The 16,038-nt window shown below is 36.5% G+C and overlaps 1 protein-coding gene across 1 annotated transcript in view; it reads right to left on the bottom strand.

The window, feature by feature from the left end:
- TRPM7 (transient receptor potential cation channel subfamily M member 7) overlaps positions 1 to 16,038 on the bottom strand; it is a 52,522-nt gene that overhangs the window by 9,198 nt on the left and 27,286 nt on the right. The window contains exons 10-27 of the mRNA XM_068203845.1: positions 15,435 to 15,507; positions 15,055 to 15,155; positions 14,071 to 14,205; positions 13,218 to 13,271; positions 12,537 to 12,677; positions 11,930 to 12,064; positions 11,052 to 11,332; positions 10,362 to 10,590; positions 8,968 to 9,123; positions 8,686 to 8,829; positions 7,971 to 8,099; positions 6,999 to 7,283; positions 5,780 to 5,954; positions 5,110 to 5,242; positions 4,122 to 4,306; positions 3,533 to 3,665; positions 2,350 to 3,065; positions 263 to 339 (exon numbers count right to left, since the gene is read on the bottom strand). Coding sequence (XP_068059946.1) covers positions 263 to 339; positions 2,350 to 3,065; positions 3,533 to 3,665; positions 4,122 to 4,306; positions 5,110 to 5,242; positions 5,780 to 5,954; positions 6,999 to 7,283; positions 7,971 to 8,099; positions 8,686 to 8,829; positions 8,968 to 9,123; positions 10,362 to 10,590; positions 11,052 to 11,332; positions 11,930 to 12,064; positions 12,537 to 12,677; positions 13,218 to 13,271; positions 14,071 to 14,205; positions 15,055 to 15,155; positions 15,435 to 15,507 — 3,282 coding nt within the window. The remainder of the gene's footprint in view (positions 1 to 262; positions 340 to 2,349; positions 3,066 to 3,532; positions 3,666 to 4,121; positions 4,307 to 5,109; positions 5,243 to 5,779; positions 5,955 to 6,998; positions 7,284 to 7,970; positions 8,100 to 8,685; positions 8,830 to 8,967; positions 9,124 to 10,361; positions 10,591 to 11,051; positions 11,333 to 11,929; positions 12,065 to 12,536; positions 12,678 to 13,217; positions 13,272 to 14,070; positions 14,206 to 15,054; positions 15,156 to 15,434; positions 15,508 to 16,038) is intronic.

A 16,038-nucleotide genomic window follows, 5' to 3' on the forward strand; every position in this document is an offset into this window, starting at 1 on the left:
TAGTCATCTTAGCTTTCATAACCTCAGAGCATGTTTATTTCATTAGTATCCTATTATGAAGCAACAGTACTTGATGGCAGTTAAGGTTACATGAGTTTTCACTGGATTTTTTTTTTAATCATGAAGCAGATGCAAAGTGCAGTCTGCAATGAATGTGTAAGTTTTTTTATTATATTTGGTCTTAGACTTTTTCCAAACATACTCTGAGGTTAGAGTTTAAAAGATCCCCATTAACATATTTGACAAAGCCTCTCATGCTCACCTCAATATCAGCACTTCTTTCCCTCATTTTGCTGGCTGCCTCTTTGAACCGCTGTAGGTCCATGCTGTCTCTGTGACCTTTGACACAGTGAATTCAAAAAGAGTATTCAAAATCAAAGGCAACCTCCAGTGTTCTGACCATGCCAATAGTCTGCATCACCATAGCAAAGGGTCACAAACCACCTAAGGTCTGAGTGCCTGTTTGCGCTAGGAAAGACATCACAAACACGCTAAAGTGAAGATCAGTGTAACAATACCAAACTATTGCCTTTCCCGCACTGAGGCATGGAGCACCACGATTCAAAAAGTAAATCTAATGTTTTAAATTTTTACTCAAGCGTATGCTCCTCACAGGAAAGGAACAAGGCCTGGATTACAGTACTTTTATGTATGCTTGACAAATTAAGGGAAAGTAGACAGTTTCCTGGAGGTAGCTTTTACAATATACCCTTCATCCTCCCAGTTGCAAGAAATACTTTCCAGAATTTTCCCAATCATATGGCTTTATAATGAATGAAAATCTACTTGGCTTCACAATTGAAACCTGCATGGAATCACAAGTGGTGTAAATTGTGGACAGTAAGAATGAAGGGTATGTTCTAAATGCTAGAGATGTCAGAGGACCATATACAAAAAAAATCTGGCTCCAGTAAATAAGTATAGTTAGTATTCAAAGTTATTAGTGGTGAAGTACATTTAAAGATTAGATAAGAGTTGTACAATCACTGTCCATAATTCTTGTTTAGCCTTGCTTTCTTTTTTCAACCATGAGGCACTTATACATTAACAGCTAACGTAGGTAACTTCTTAGAAATCCAAGTTTCACAGCAGTAAGATAAACTCTTGTCTAGAGATTTAAATTTATACAACCTCAGCAAATTTCTGGAAAACACTGAGACATCCCTAAACAACTACAGCAAGACAACACCTCTGCAGGCAACCTGACAATTCCAGATTACAATCTTCTACTAAACACTAAGCATACTTAAAGCATTATCGACTGTACAGGGATCAGTTAGTAAACCCACACCTGTGTTTTGCAATGAATCTGCCACTGTTTTACCATTCAAATACATAGGTAACTAACCAAAACCATCCACCTTTTTACTGTTAGGCAGAACTTGAGGGGAGGCAAAATGTTGTATTGACTTAAAGGACTTTGGAAGCTTCCAAAATGACAGCCCCAACACAGGTTAGCCTAGGCAACAGTGGAAGATCCCAGCTGTAACAGTGTTTAGAGATATAGTATAGGAGGAACCCTCAGCTTGACACAGATACCACAAAGATATTTGTCCAGGACTCCATCAGCCTGAGTAGTGTTCTGTAATTACGTCAAGAAATAGACAATATTTTTGATTTATGCAATCAGAAGGTAGGAGCTTTATAATGAGCCACAAAATGTTTGTCTACAGTGCCCGTACCAAGTTGTAAAGTTGCTAATTGCCCAAAACTGCTATACTCAACAACTGAATAATGTTTTTCAGAAAAATATTGTCTATGTGACAGAATTATGGAGAAATTATAAATTTCAGTTAAAAAAAACATTCAAGCAACATAGGGAAATTAGAGATGTTAAATGCAAAAAAAGCAGAGCAAAATGGTAGAATAAAGTCACCTGCAACCGGAATACACCCAAAATACCATACAATTCTTGATAAGTCAAACCTTGTGGCTTAGATTTGGTCCACAGTTTATGAAGTAGTCCCATAAGGATGTTAGAACATAAATCTCGGGTTTGCAGTTCCATTGCATGGACATGCTGACTTTTGGAAAGTTCATCTTTAACATTCAATTTTCCATGTGAGCCGCCACAGTTGACTGTTGACATCAAGTCGCCCGTTGACAAAGAGAACTTCGTTTGGGGCTTGTTCTTCGCTAACTTGACAGGGGACTGGTGAGCACATTTGTCAACTCTGCAGCTGTAGTTATCATTAGTGTCACTCTCATCATGAATAAAACCACAATTAACGTATCCTCCATTTTCAACACAAGGTTGGGTGAAAGCAAGGCAAGCAGAGCCAGAAGCAAGAGGATAAGAGCAGCTAATAATGACTTCAGGACATTCAGAATCTACTTTGTTATACTTACCCACAAATGCACCAAATTCTACATTATTATCTCCTTCTGCAGCCTTAGAGAAAACAGTCTCTTCATGCTTTGCTGAAGAATCCAGCTGACTTTTGCAACTGGGTCGAGATGGAGTGCTAACAAAAAACTTTGTTGTTGGGGATGTTACGTGTGGCATGCTGTTGGATGAGTTGCCTAATTTTTTACTTTTACTAGTGGATTTTGAGATCTCTGCAGCCTGTATTCGTTGGCGAAGTTCTGGAGGGGAAACAGCATTTGAAAATAAGGCACTGCCTGAGGAACCTGCCTCTTGGAAGTTTTTTTCTTCTCTTCGGGGAACCAGAGCCAACTCCTGACCAATTGTCCTATGCTGGACTTCTTTGTCATCGCGGATAGAAATGTTACAGAGTAAAGGGTTATTACTCTCAAGGCCTCCTTGTGGAAAAGAACCAAAGACATTTCCAATGCTGTGCTTTTTCCACACAGATGATCTGAGAGAGCCATCTTCAATGAGATTTTGTGCCAAATGTTTTGAAATGCTCAATTCCCGGGTGATTTCATTATGAACCTTGCTGGCTTCTGAAGCTTTCTGCGCAGTCAGTGTTTTCAGAGTGTCCACAGTTAGAGCAGACAGATCCTGGAGGTGGCCAATCTGTGAATCTAAAGACTGTAATGACCTTTTAATGTAGTTGACACGATCACCAACTTCCTTTATCTGAATGCACATTTGTTCCACCCTAAGAAAAATCAAATTATGAAGTAGATATGAAAGGTATTTTTCTCAATATGCAAAAACCCCCAGATTATAACCCTTTCTGTCTATTTAATCAGGAGGAAAAACAACTTTGAAATGTCACAAAAATACAATAGCATTGGACTGTTTTGTAATGCAACATTTGTAAATACTTCTGAATCACAGAATTAAAACAGCTATCAATAGAGGGCCTACAGCACTTTCTATCAGTTTCTTAAAACATCATGGGAAACTAAATAATACAATTGCCTCAGTTTACTGAGTGCTTCTGTAAATCAAGAAGCATCAATCACATTATCAGTTTCTGCACAGCAATGCAAAGATACCATATAAAATTTGCATAAACACTTTATGTTCTTGAGCCGCATTTCTCCCCCTTTAAAGTACATTTTAAAAAACCTGTAAAAGTTCTAATTCTCTATTCAGAAATTTTAATTGTAAATATTCTACCGTTCGAATGTGACTCGAATCCTCTCCTCACTTCCAGAATGAAATTTATCATCCTTTTCATTGAAATACATCTCAACACACAGCTCTTCAAAATCATGAAGTTTTTTCTGATCTTCTTCTGTCAGGAAGAGTTCTAAAGAGAGATCAACATTTAAGATGATATATGTAGTCAAGTGGTGCTGAAAATTAATAGTCATAACTCTATAAAGGATGTTAACAACAAAACACTACAATAAAAACAAACAAAAAAAAAAACCCAAAAAATCCTATCAGAGGGCCACCTAAGACCCTTCCTCTCTCATTGCAAAAAAAAGTTCAATAAGACAGACAATAAAATAAAATGAAAATAGTAATTCTGAGAGGATCTGCGCACAATATTATCATTCCTTACAATCCTACCTGGCATTAAACTCTTGAGAAAACCATGGTGATTTTCAAAAGAATTATCAATATTGAAAACACATAAAATTAAGACCCACTTTGACTTTCTTCACAATACAAATTATAACCAAGAACATGGCGTTTGTCTGACAGTTTGCTTTAACCATATCAAAAACATTACTGCAATTTTTTGGATAACTGTTCATACTTGGCCCATCTGAAGTCTTGTCTGTCTTTCTTCTTTTACATATACAGCAGAAGAGGGAAGCCATGTGGCTAAGAATGATCAGTGGTGGAGGCAGAACAGGTTTTTCATGGTAGGCCATAATGAAATGATAGCGCTGATACTTCCACACAATGTTTGAAATTGCCTTGACTTGTAAATACACGTTGCTGAAAGGGAACAGAACAGTATTAACACATCAAGGTGTTTTTTGGGGTGGTGGGGAGTTGTTGGTGTTTGTTTAGTGGTTGTTGGATTGTTTGTTTTTTAACACTTTGATAACAATCTTGAATTCTGAAGCCAGTTAAGTAAGAGATGAAAGCATAAACTTGTTTTCTGCTGCAAAATGAATTTTGTGGAAGTTGGAAACACATTCAAGAGAACACCATGATCCAGAGCAAGGAGAGGGCTAAAGAAATTCTCCTATCAGGTAACCATCTCCTATCAGTATCTTTACTCAGAAATGAATTACACTGAGATCAAATTTCAATTTGCTGAACAAAAAAAATTAATTATTTCTAACTAAACCCATAATTTTATATAACACCATGTTAATTTTGCAGTCTGCCTTCTTCAATATTCCTGAGCTGCTTATGCCCATAAATCAAACACTTGCAGACAACTTACTACAACTGAACCCAACCAACTGGAGAACATTCAATGAATTTAGGAACAACAGTCAATAAAGACAAAGAAATGATTTTGTTTGTTTTCTGAAAAAGAGAAGTTTTCCTTGAACTTCTGATTCCCCTGACCTCACAGATGTGATGTGAACCGGTCACATCACACACTTCTCTAACTTAGTCATGGCCTTGCAGTGAGGAAGAGACAAAGACCAGCCTTAGAACCTGAAAAACTTCCAGAAAATGGGATTGCTTTGATCTGGCATCAGTTCTTATCTTGTCATCTTATTGCAGTGAGATAGACATTCGTCCAATTATTAGCAAAAATTACCTGTTATCTACATACTTACTTGAAAAATGCAATCAGGAGATTAACCATGATTATGTACTGTACAAAGAGGTAGACAGCTTGAAGAAACGGGGTCAACCATGTTCCTGGGCCACAGAGATGAGCAACTTTTTCATCAGAATTGTTTGCACACACTGTGTTGGGAAAAAAAAGATACAGAGAAGACATGTACATCTTTTAGAACTCCCAGCAGGTACAGACACAATAAAAAAAACCCTAAAAAAAAAAAAGTCACTTACAGTTTGCAACAACCATGATGCACTGGTTCTGCAGTTTTGAAATGTCTCCATGTACTTAGGAACATGGTAGAAAAATACCAGAGACAATGTTTCTGGCCGATACTATGCTGTAATCATATTTTTGGCTTTTTAAAAAAAGCCTAGTACATCACCACAGCCAAATTTTTGTCATGATAGCTGTGGGGCAGAATTCCCATATCTTGCTAGGAAGAGCCATGAGAGCAATTGTAATTATGTAGTTTTCATTCTAAGCCAAACAAGTTTTAGAAAAGCAAAGGAAAAATCAGGTCACAGTTTTACAGCTTCAACCCACAAAAGGGATTAATGCCAACAGTACTGGGACTTTAATAAAATTGGAATTTCTTACGATTTTGATAAGACCTTATCAGAGTAAGTTTTCTCTTGACTTGCTACATAATTGCAGTATCTTACCATCAATTTCATAGGCATAGACTTCACCAAAAATCATCCAGTATGGATGAAACACAATATCTCTAGCAAGAGTCCAAGAGGGTGCCTCATCAGGATACAGTATTGCCTTCCTGGGAACACCAAAACTAAGTAGCACAAGTGCCATAATCACCACAATGTAAAACATGTTGGCCACCTATTAACACAAAAAAGTCAGTTAATCCACAAGGTCATAAATGTGATCTCACAACTCTAAAAACTTCTACAGTGACAATGTACACTTGAGAAATTCTATGTATTATAAAAGGAAAAGAGTCCAGGACACAAATATTTCACTCAGAAAATTTTGTTAAATAACAAGCCCTGTAAAAAACCCCAAATTTTCCCTGTCCTTTCTTATACTGTATTTAGTACCCTTGGCCGAAGGCAACTGAGTGTATTTCCCTTTCAACTTGAATACTATTAGGTACACAAGGAGCAGCTGACAAAGAGAAATATTCCTTCCTCAAGGTACTCAATAGCTGCACAAAAAACAGAGGTAGTTTTCCAAGGGCAGGAACACAGAACCTTTGCCTCTTGCAAGAAATCAAAGTGAGAAATGAGCAACTTGATGCCTTTGTTTTTAAGAAATGACAAGGTTCAATTTTGTAAGAACCATTTTATAGAGGGAAGAAACACAAAAGCCCCTTCCACATTCATATATACAGCTCTCAAGCCATTAAATGGTTTTTAACATTTAGAATAGCTACTGACAGTAGAGATAGATTATTTAAGATTAAACAATTTTAGTATTTATTGCGTGAGATGACAATAAGCACAATCTATTTCCAGTTTTCCATAGCACAAAACCACGAAGGTGCTTCAGGACACTACACAAGTTTAAAGTTTTGACCTAAAGAGCACAAAGGCTATAAACTTCAGACCTAAATGGAAAGCTGAACCAAGACAAAAGGCTTCATCATATTCATTTAGGTCCCTGACATCTGAGAACAAAACAGGCCAGAGAAGGAAGATTTGCCATTTTTTTACATTTATGTAACAGAGATAGCTCCATAAAGGAAGCCTTCTAATCAGTGCTTCTTTTGAAATCCTTTAAGTTATATTCCAGCTAGCTAATTCTGCACACCAACTTTCCTATTACAGCAGGATAAAAAACTTCTAACTAAATAAAACTACTGAGAGAAGTTGTAAATAGATGCAGTTGGGGAAAAAAATAATCAGTAACAAACATAGTACTTACCATTTTCCCAATCATCATAACATAAGGGCCAGCCTGTTGATTTACAGCTAGAAAGTCCAGTAATCGCACATACCAAAAAATTATATTGAGACAGTATGTTATTCTTCCAGCAACAAAGACGTAATTTTCTCTGTAAGTGTTTTCTCCAAAATTCCCCTTGGCTCCAAATCTTAACGCAAACCCGATGAAGAAAGTGACAATGGCAACTGTGTCACTGATATTGAAGTAATCACTGAACCACACTTTGATCTTCTGATTAATCTTCCCAGCCTCTGACATAAAAATCTGTAAAAGAAATTAAGGTCAGGACAGCTCATAGTTATTGCACAGGGACCGACTGTAAAATACGTGAATCACTACCATTTTTATACTTGTAAAAATATAATAGCTATTAAAATGCAGAACTCTTAAATGCTGAGCAATAAAAACTAGTGTTTAACTGTGTCAGCTTCACAACAAGGAAAGGAGGGTTTTGCTCTGTCCAAACAATCCATTAAGGCATTTTGGAATTAGTGGGTTTTGGTGATGTTTTTATTTCTTTTGAGGCAGTTACTTTGACAAAAATGAATCCTATCCGCCTTCAGTTGAGCCTCATGTACCAGGTTAAGGGACTAACTTCATCTCTCCCATTTAAAAATTATTACAGAACTCCTGTAAAGTCTCTTGCTGACCAGGAACACTGGTCAGTTATGATGGCTCTCCTGTGTCACTAAAGCTTTTTTTTTTTTTTTTTTTTTTTTTTTTTTGTATCTTGGTCATAGCACAGTGGCAGAGCCTGCCTGACAAATAAATACACATTTTACAAGGACTCCATCTAGCAACCTATACCAAGCTTTAAGAAAAAGGTATTAAATCATGTACTGTGATGCTTGAAGTTTCTTCACTTTTCCTGTTTACAGAATAATAGTTTAAAGCCTACTGTTTTAACTGACAAAAAAAAAAGGCTAAAATCCCAGATTGTTACAGGCATACCTCACGAATTTTCTCAATTGCTGATGTGAAAATGTAAGCAATAACAATCCACTCCTGAACTGATGGTAATTCTTCCATTTTTACAAGAACCACAAATGTGTAGAGCATGAGGAATCCTAAGTATGCCAACTAAAAAAACCAAATAAAACACATACATACAGTTACTGAAGGATCCTTTAAAGACATACATGGAATCTTTTGATGTGGTATACAATAAAAGCTTCAAGTAGGATTACAAGACTATATTTGCCCTTTTAAATAGACAAGTTGTTATTTATAAGGGGATACAAACATTTTCATCTTAGAAAAGGAAAAATAGCTGTAATAATCTATTTATTGTTAGGAAAGCTTTGCTCTTATTACAGCTATTTTCCTTTAGTACAAATTCTAACATTTCTATTACAGTGATTGAAACAAAGCTGTGCATGCACTTGAGACTAATACGTGCTTACAGAACTCCTGCCAGCAACTGATGAAGAGAATTACTCAGAACAGAATAAAAAAAAAACCCCAAACCACAGGGCACAGCATGTGCTTATGCAGTTTTATGAAGTGAAGTATTTCTCATTTCCAGCTCAGCAAGGTAAAGGGTTTTCTGTCTGCTTTTTGTATAGTGCTTAACTTTGACTCAATCAGAGCTACATGTTGGGAAAATAACCCAAAAATCTGTGCTGCATTTCCAAATAAAATACACACTACACAGAAAAAAACTCACCGTATTAAACCAAAACTTCACAATTGGAGCGTGATAAAATGCATAAAACTTCTGTGTAATTGGTAGTCTTTTAGGTTTTGCTGGAGTCTCCATGTCATGCTTTTCAAAAGTATTGTCCAAGATCCTCACTTCTTTAAAAACCTCCTAAAATAAAAAAAAAACTGTTAACTTCCCCCACAAAAATATATGATTTCTGGCACTAAATTTCCCTTCTTTAACTTAAAAATGTAATTATTTAAGTGAGGAATATTGTTTTTAATATCCCCCTCTGCCCCACATTACCATAGGTATTTCATCTGCTGCAGTCTGGAAGTTGTTCTCACTGTCATCCATTGCCATTTGATGTGCATCTTGAGACTGAGGAATATGTGACATTTCAGCCTTGGTCTTATATTCCAACAGCAGTATAGCAGGAGGGAGTAGAATACTCAGTATCACCTGGAAAAGATGAAGACTAAGTGTAAATAATTCACAACTACATTAAAGCATCAGAACACAGCAACACACAGAATAGCATTTGAAAAGATATTATTTAAATTTTACTTGCTTGCTATTGAGGGGAAAAATGTAGAAAATAATTAGTTGTTATTACTTGTATATACACTTAAGAGCTCAGGATCACATATACAGAGTGTTTCTTGACTTGAAGACATAGGAAATGGGAAAAACCAACAAATTCCAAAATTCAAAGCTACTAGAAAGAATGTGCTCCAAGCACAGAGATGTTCTGTTCACACTCTGTTATTTAATCCACTCCCAGAAGCTTTAGAACAGTGTATTGTTAAAGTGTACTTTAAAAGCATATACAGGGTTGTGGTTTGTGGGGGGAGAGGGGGAATGGTGTATGTTTTGTTTGGTTTGGTTTTTTTTTTCAATTTATGGTAAAAAGGAGCTAAGGTATAGATGAAGAGAGTAAGTGAAAGCTATTTACTGTCATTAGCCTGTTACAAAGCAAGCAAGAAAACAGTTAATCAGTTATCAAAGAGGATTTTAGTAGGTCACAAGTTAAATAATGCTTGTAGGTATTTTGTAGGAAAGTTTTATTTCATTTTATTTCCAGCAACAATTAGGTCTTGATACCTAATTTCTCACAGAAATACGCAACTCCCATTTTGGTTCAATTGATCTATATCATTTATCTCTGTCTAGATAATAATTGATCTATATCACACAAAGGGCACCACTGGAAAACCTGTCCCCGATTTGCCTACCCTTGTTTCATTCTGTGCCCTGCTTTTGCTCAGTTCCTCCAAAATAGGATATTCACAAAGCTTTTTCACATCAAGTCTTATGTGCTCCCTGTAAAAAGCCAAAATGCATGAAACTACAGTCTTACAACAGGTTTTCCATCTGTTAAGGATTGTTACTACTATGTTTTTAGTAGTGGATTAGTATTCACATGATCTCTTTAAGCCTCTGATTAAAGGCTACTTGCCTGGTTTTTGCCTTCTATATTTCTGTACCTTATTTGAAAAGATAATAGAGTGTCAAAAGAAGCGTTTACAACAAATATTCCAGTTTTGATTATGTTACAGGAGACTGGTTTACAGGATTTATTAATAAAAGCTATAGTTGTGAAAGCTTTACACTAACAGCATTTTAACACACACTTTTCTTCCTTTTAAACATAAACTCCATTGACCCTTTTTACATGATTGAACTGCAACAGTGCTTACTTTGTACCATGAATTCTTCCTCATGTTCAGCCTTCCCATCCACATATCTGATAACAACATCTGTGTGCAAGTGTGAGCTACAAATGGACGGAGCCTCGAGGACACTGCCAGCTTCAGACAAGTGGAGTTGCTCCAGTTTTTAAGTTCATAAGTCAGTAATTTCATGGCCATAGTTTCATCTTGTCGGAAGGACTGCTCTAACAGCTCAACTGCCAGCTGACCAAACTCGCTAAAATGAAGAAAAAACCAACAAAACAAAAGATAGTATCTATAGAAATGGCCATGAGTTTAGCAAGAATTTTGCTGCACAAATTCCCAGCTTGAAGTGCCTATTATTTGTCCCTTCTGTACAGATACACTGTAATTTGTAACCACAATACATCAATCTGTGACTTCTGTTAAAAACATATGCATGCTAAAACAGCTATTAAAAACACACAGAAATTACACAGAAGAAAATGGCACACTGAGTCTCCTTTTAATTTGACTATAAATTAAGACTTTTAACAGCCCCCAAGAAAGAGCAATATCTAATATAAAGTTTATACTAGAGTTCCACTTGAACCTTTTTGCAAAACATAATTGTCTTCAAGTGTGCTAACACAACAATTTGTGTTTTGTTCATAAGTAGCCCACTACTTATATTGCAGAGGTCAGGAAAATATTTTGAACAATAGGAATGTAATTTACTTGGAATACTGTTTCAGTTCTTCTGAAGTATCATCAACAAGGTCACTTTGTTTCGCCTCATATGCCATGGACCGGTAGACTTTGCAAGCCACCAAAGCTTTGGCCATGGACTCCTCGCCGTGCTGCCAGAAGAAAAGGGCCATCTTCTGCCTCTTCATCAGCACTGCCCACAGCAACAGCTCGTTCAGAGGATAAGCAAAACGTCTCGTTTCAGGATCATCTATGTCAACTATTTCATCTTTGGTTCTTTTCTTTTTTCCCTCTTCTGCACCAGTGTCAATCTTTAAAATAAAATCACAAAGTCACATTTTAAATCGCTATACTTGGTCATTATGTAAATTGAAATAAAATGCTGAGTGATCCAATAGCAGGTTATAAATAATTATATAAAGAAAAAAGAAAATTTCTGAGGACTTGAAAAGCGACGGGAACTTTTGTTCAAAAACTTCAGTTTAGTACAATTCATTTTAATAACTGTGAGACTGAATTAATTTGAATTATAGATCAAAAAAAAGCCGTAACTAATATACATACATACAAATAAAAAAATTCATGGAAACTGCTTATAGTAGTAACACATGGCCAAATCTTGCTCCATCTACTAAGCCATGCGAGTCCCACCTTCATTACTAGAACTCTGTCAAAGAAACTTTTTGGTCCCTAACATATCAAATCTTATCCACAGGACTACTATACAGAACAAGAAACGCCCTTTACAGAATCCTATTAAAAAGATGCCGTTTAGAAACGAGTACAAAAGCAAGGTTGAAATTCCAGCTTTACCAAAGTCCATGCAATTGCTGCTACTCACACTCAGCAGGCTCCCCAGTGTCAGCTAGTGGAAATAAACCCCACCGTGTTCCCCTCACAGCCCTCACCTTTGGTTTGTACGGCTGCGCTGTTTTGATGAAATGATTATGGCGCATTTTTTCTTTCTTGTCTGCCCTGTTACCAAAAGGCTCATGGCTTTTACACATCTGAGGAGTGGTACTTGAAGGATTTCGCCCAGATCTCTGCAACAAGGAAAAGGGATTTGGTTACTGAAACATGAATGAACTCAAACAGCAAAAGCAGAATTCTCACTGGATATTTAACAAACTGTTTTCATTGCTTTTAAGGAGTCACTAAATGGGCAGATACACTTGTTGGTTAGTGTAGCTTGCACAAAAAGCTAACATATCTGCATCCCAAGCCCTGGTGAATCTGCATGTGTAGTGTCCTTTCTTTCCCTATGAGTAGGAAAAGAGGGAACCACAGAGAAGGAATTAGGATATGCTAGAATAAGGTTGAGGAGAATAAAACCTGTTGTTGGCCCTCAATCCCAGAACAATTTTCAGCTGCCCTCACAGTCCTTACTACTGCATTTTAAAGAACCAGTCCATTGACAAGAAGAACAAACCAACGTGGACTCAATCATTGTACAAAACACAAAGGTTTGTGTTTTTTCAGCTGAGGACAAATGGGCTGTTACCCAAGAGCACGTACCCGATTGTTCCCGCTGAGACTGTTGTATATCGCTCTGAAGCGTTTCCTTGTATAGGTGCATCTGTAGGTTCCTCCCATCAGATATTCAATAACCAGTCCCACATCAATCAGGTTGATTTTATATCCTGGAGGAAGATTCCCCTAGGAATACAAAAGGTATTATATTAAACTTGCTTAGAAGTGTTTCTACATGTTTTATCACAGTTCTAAATAATAATTAAAAAGAAAAAAAGCTTTTCATTATAAAAAAACCTTCCAACACAAAACCCAAAAAGCATCTACATGACTCAACAGTTATTAATTTTAAAGAAAGACCAGGTCTACATGAACTCCCCTAACAGAACAGGTACTCATTCCATTGGTGGGGGAGGCACCAGAGGTTTTCTGTCTATTGTTTTAACAACCAAAATTTCTCCATGCTGGAAGCATCAGCTTCCAATCCCCCCAAGAAGGAAAACAATCAAAAGAAAAACGAAAGACAACAGTCTTTGGGTTAAACATCTTTTAGGCAACAGGGCACCAAGCATACAACAGATATATTGAAAATTACCAAAATGTCTGCAGAGGTAGCTTAATACTTAAAATAAAATTCAATTAATTGCAGATCAAATTGATAGTCAAATACTAGAAATTAACAAAAAATAACTGCTATTTTGACAGATTTTTACATGGACAGCATACCTGTTTGACGTCCCGAACAAGATGAAAGAGTGTTGGGTTAGTTGGGCCTTGTTTCTTTACAACAAAAGAGAAGGAAAACTTGGAATGAGAAATTAGCATGCAACAGAAGTACCATAAGAGGTTAATTTAAAAAACTAATTTAGAATATAAAAATATATTAAAACATAAATAAATACAATAAATGAATAAACTTCTCAAGGAGGCTTCTCTACAGAGCTTTATTAGCTAAAGAATTAATTATTTTTCTTTGTCAAAAGCAGATACTGAGACTGTTAACACAAACCTAAGCCATATTTGTGTACTACTCACATCAGCTAATTTTTGGTGGAAGGTTCTTTGTTCTGTCTTTGGATACTGTTATCAAAATTACCTTGGAATTCTTAGATCAACACCTACAGCAACAAAATTTTTCCAAGTAATAATTATAACTATGCAGGTTGACAAATTAAATTCTTCCTAGAACTACTGTGATGTTAACTGCTACAGACAGAATCCATCCTCTGAAGCCCTATAGATCTCAGATTCTGGGCACAAGTTTCACCCATGTGATTTTCTCTCCTTCTCTTCTCCACTGTGTTTTGCACACTTTGTCCACAAAGCTGCAATTTTCCCTTTAGTCTCAAACCCCACCATCACACACAGACTAACACCCTGCTGACAGACAATTTTGGTGCTGCTGGGGCTGTGCACAGCAGCCAACAGCATCCACTTCCCAACTCCAACCTTGCGCCCAGGAGCCTTCCCTGTCAACACCCCACAACCTCCAGACTGCTGCACACGAGCTAGGACACAACAGGCTGAGCAAACTAAAAAACTGTTCTAAAAGCAGCTTAAAAAGCAATCATTTACTTACTGTGTTATAAAGTTCTTCCAGCCTGGGAATTGTAAGAAATTTATGCATGCTTACTCCATTTTCAATCAGAAGTTTTACAAATGCAACTCTGTCCATCACAAGGGCATCCAGCATAGCCTGTTCCAGAGAGCCAACCTACAACAAATAAGCAAAAAGGTGGAGCCTAGAGAAAGCCAGTAAAAAAGTGAACCTAGATACTGTATCAACCTGCTTCATTTAGAGGGCTGGAAAAACCTTACGTGCCTATAAAGATGTCGCCCTCGGTTCTGAATATCACCTGAACTTCTACAGTTACCTGTAGACTTGAACTGTTCTGTAGGTCCTGCCTACTGAGACAATGGGACTAAGGAGACATTTGGTTTAACATAATTGAGGTCTTCTCATATGTGGATATTGGATAAAACAAAAAAAATACTTAAAATATCTAAAGCACAATTTGCTTCAAAGATGTCAGAACCATCGTGGCAATCAACAAGCCTTACACAGCATGTACTTCTGACTGCACACTCAATAAGCTCGTGCTTTATTTTTACAGTACTAGGCAGAAAAGGCAAGAGCCACCAGGTAGTTCTTAAACTCATTTTCAAACTACAAAAACCAGACATTTTGTCCCTCCCTCAAAAGACACTGCAGTGCTGCCAACAGTGCATTTTACTAGATGCTTCTTAAGAACTTTCTAGGGTCATGCAACTGTAACAAAGAAAGAGCATCTGACTAACATGAATTCAGCTTTCACCTTTGTCATGTGTTTTCTCTGCTAGTTATTCAGAACAGTTAGCACATTTCTAAACTTTTTGGACCATTTTCAAATACATAATAACAAAAAAGCTTTAAGGTTATGCAGTAGACCCAAATTACTGCCTCAAAATAAAGGTGTCAGTATTCCAAAGTCTCTCTCTACAAAAGTCAAGATTCATCCTTTACAGTAAATTGTGCTTCTCTCTATAGGAATTATCATTCTGCTTAACCCAGACCATTACATACCAGCCATTGTTGCCCATAAACAAAAACGTGATTTTTGGCTATGTCAACTCTGTCCCATGCAAGTGTAAGAACAAGCTGGTCAAATGCAGATGCATTCGTGCCTTAAGAAGCAAACACAATGAAGAAAATTAAAAATTAATTATAATACATGATAATAAATATTCTTGCTTCCTGAAAAGGGCAAATTAAGCAATCCACCACAAAGTTATGCTGTATATGTCATCATTTATGTCATGTTATAGCATTATACAATGAGATCACAGATATCTATTTGCTTAAAAACTTAAAATTCCTGTTGGTATTTTATAAATAATTCATCACATAAACACTAATCAATAATAGCTGGAGGTTCCAAATGTTCTTAAAAAATTAAGTCTCACCTTTTAACAGTGCTGTAAGTATTGCAACATCAATGTCCTGATGTTCATCTGACCCAATATGAAAAACTGTAATCTGTCCAAAATGGCAAAATGGGGAAAACATATTTAAAAGTTATTTTCAGGCAAAGGTTAATGGCTTCAGTCTTTTAAATCTTTTTCAATTCCTGACATAAAAGACACCTCGTCTTCAATGCAACTTGAAGCCTGTCTATGTTCAATTCAAACTTTTGGTGCGCATTCTGATTTGTTTTCCTAAGTGGGAATTTTCAATTAATTTGAACTTCTTTTCCTCCTATGATTCAAATTCACTGCTCTCTATAACACAGTATCCTGTTTACCTCTCCAGCCCATTAAAGATGATGAGATTAACCTGTCAGCAAATATGGCTAGCTGAATAAGGCAATTTTATATCTCAGAACAGCACAATGTGATGTCGAAATGAGACACCAGTCCCTGAACTCAGGCTACACATAACCTCTATAAAGTGGTTTTGCTTTAAGCATGCAGTGATACCATACCTTTATTAGCAGTCATAACTAAAAGATCCAAAAAAAAAGAGAAAAAAATCATATCATATATCCACAAAGGCATGCACATTGCATAG

Source organism: Anomalospiza imberbis, chromosome 13 (assembly GCF_031753505.1).
Source record: "Anomalospiza imberbis isolate Cuckoo-Finch-1a 21T00152 chromosome 13, ASM3175350v1, whole genome shotgun sequence".
In the NCBI taxonomy this organism is placed as follows: Eukaryota; Metazoa; Chordata; class Aves; order Passeriformes; family Viduidae; genus Anomalospiza; species Anomalospiza imberbis.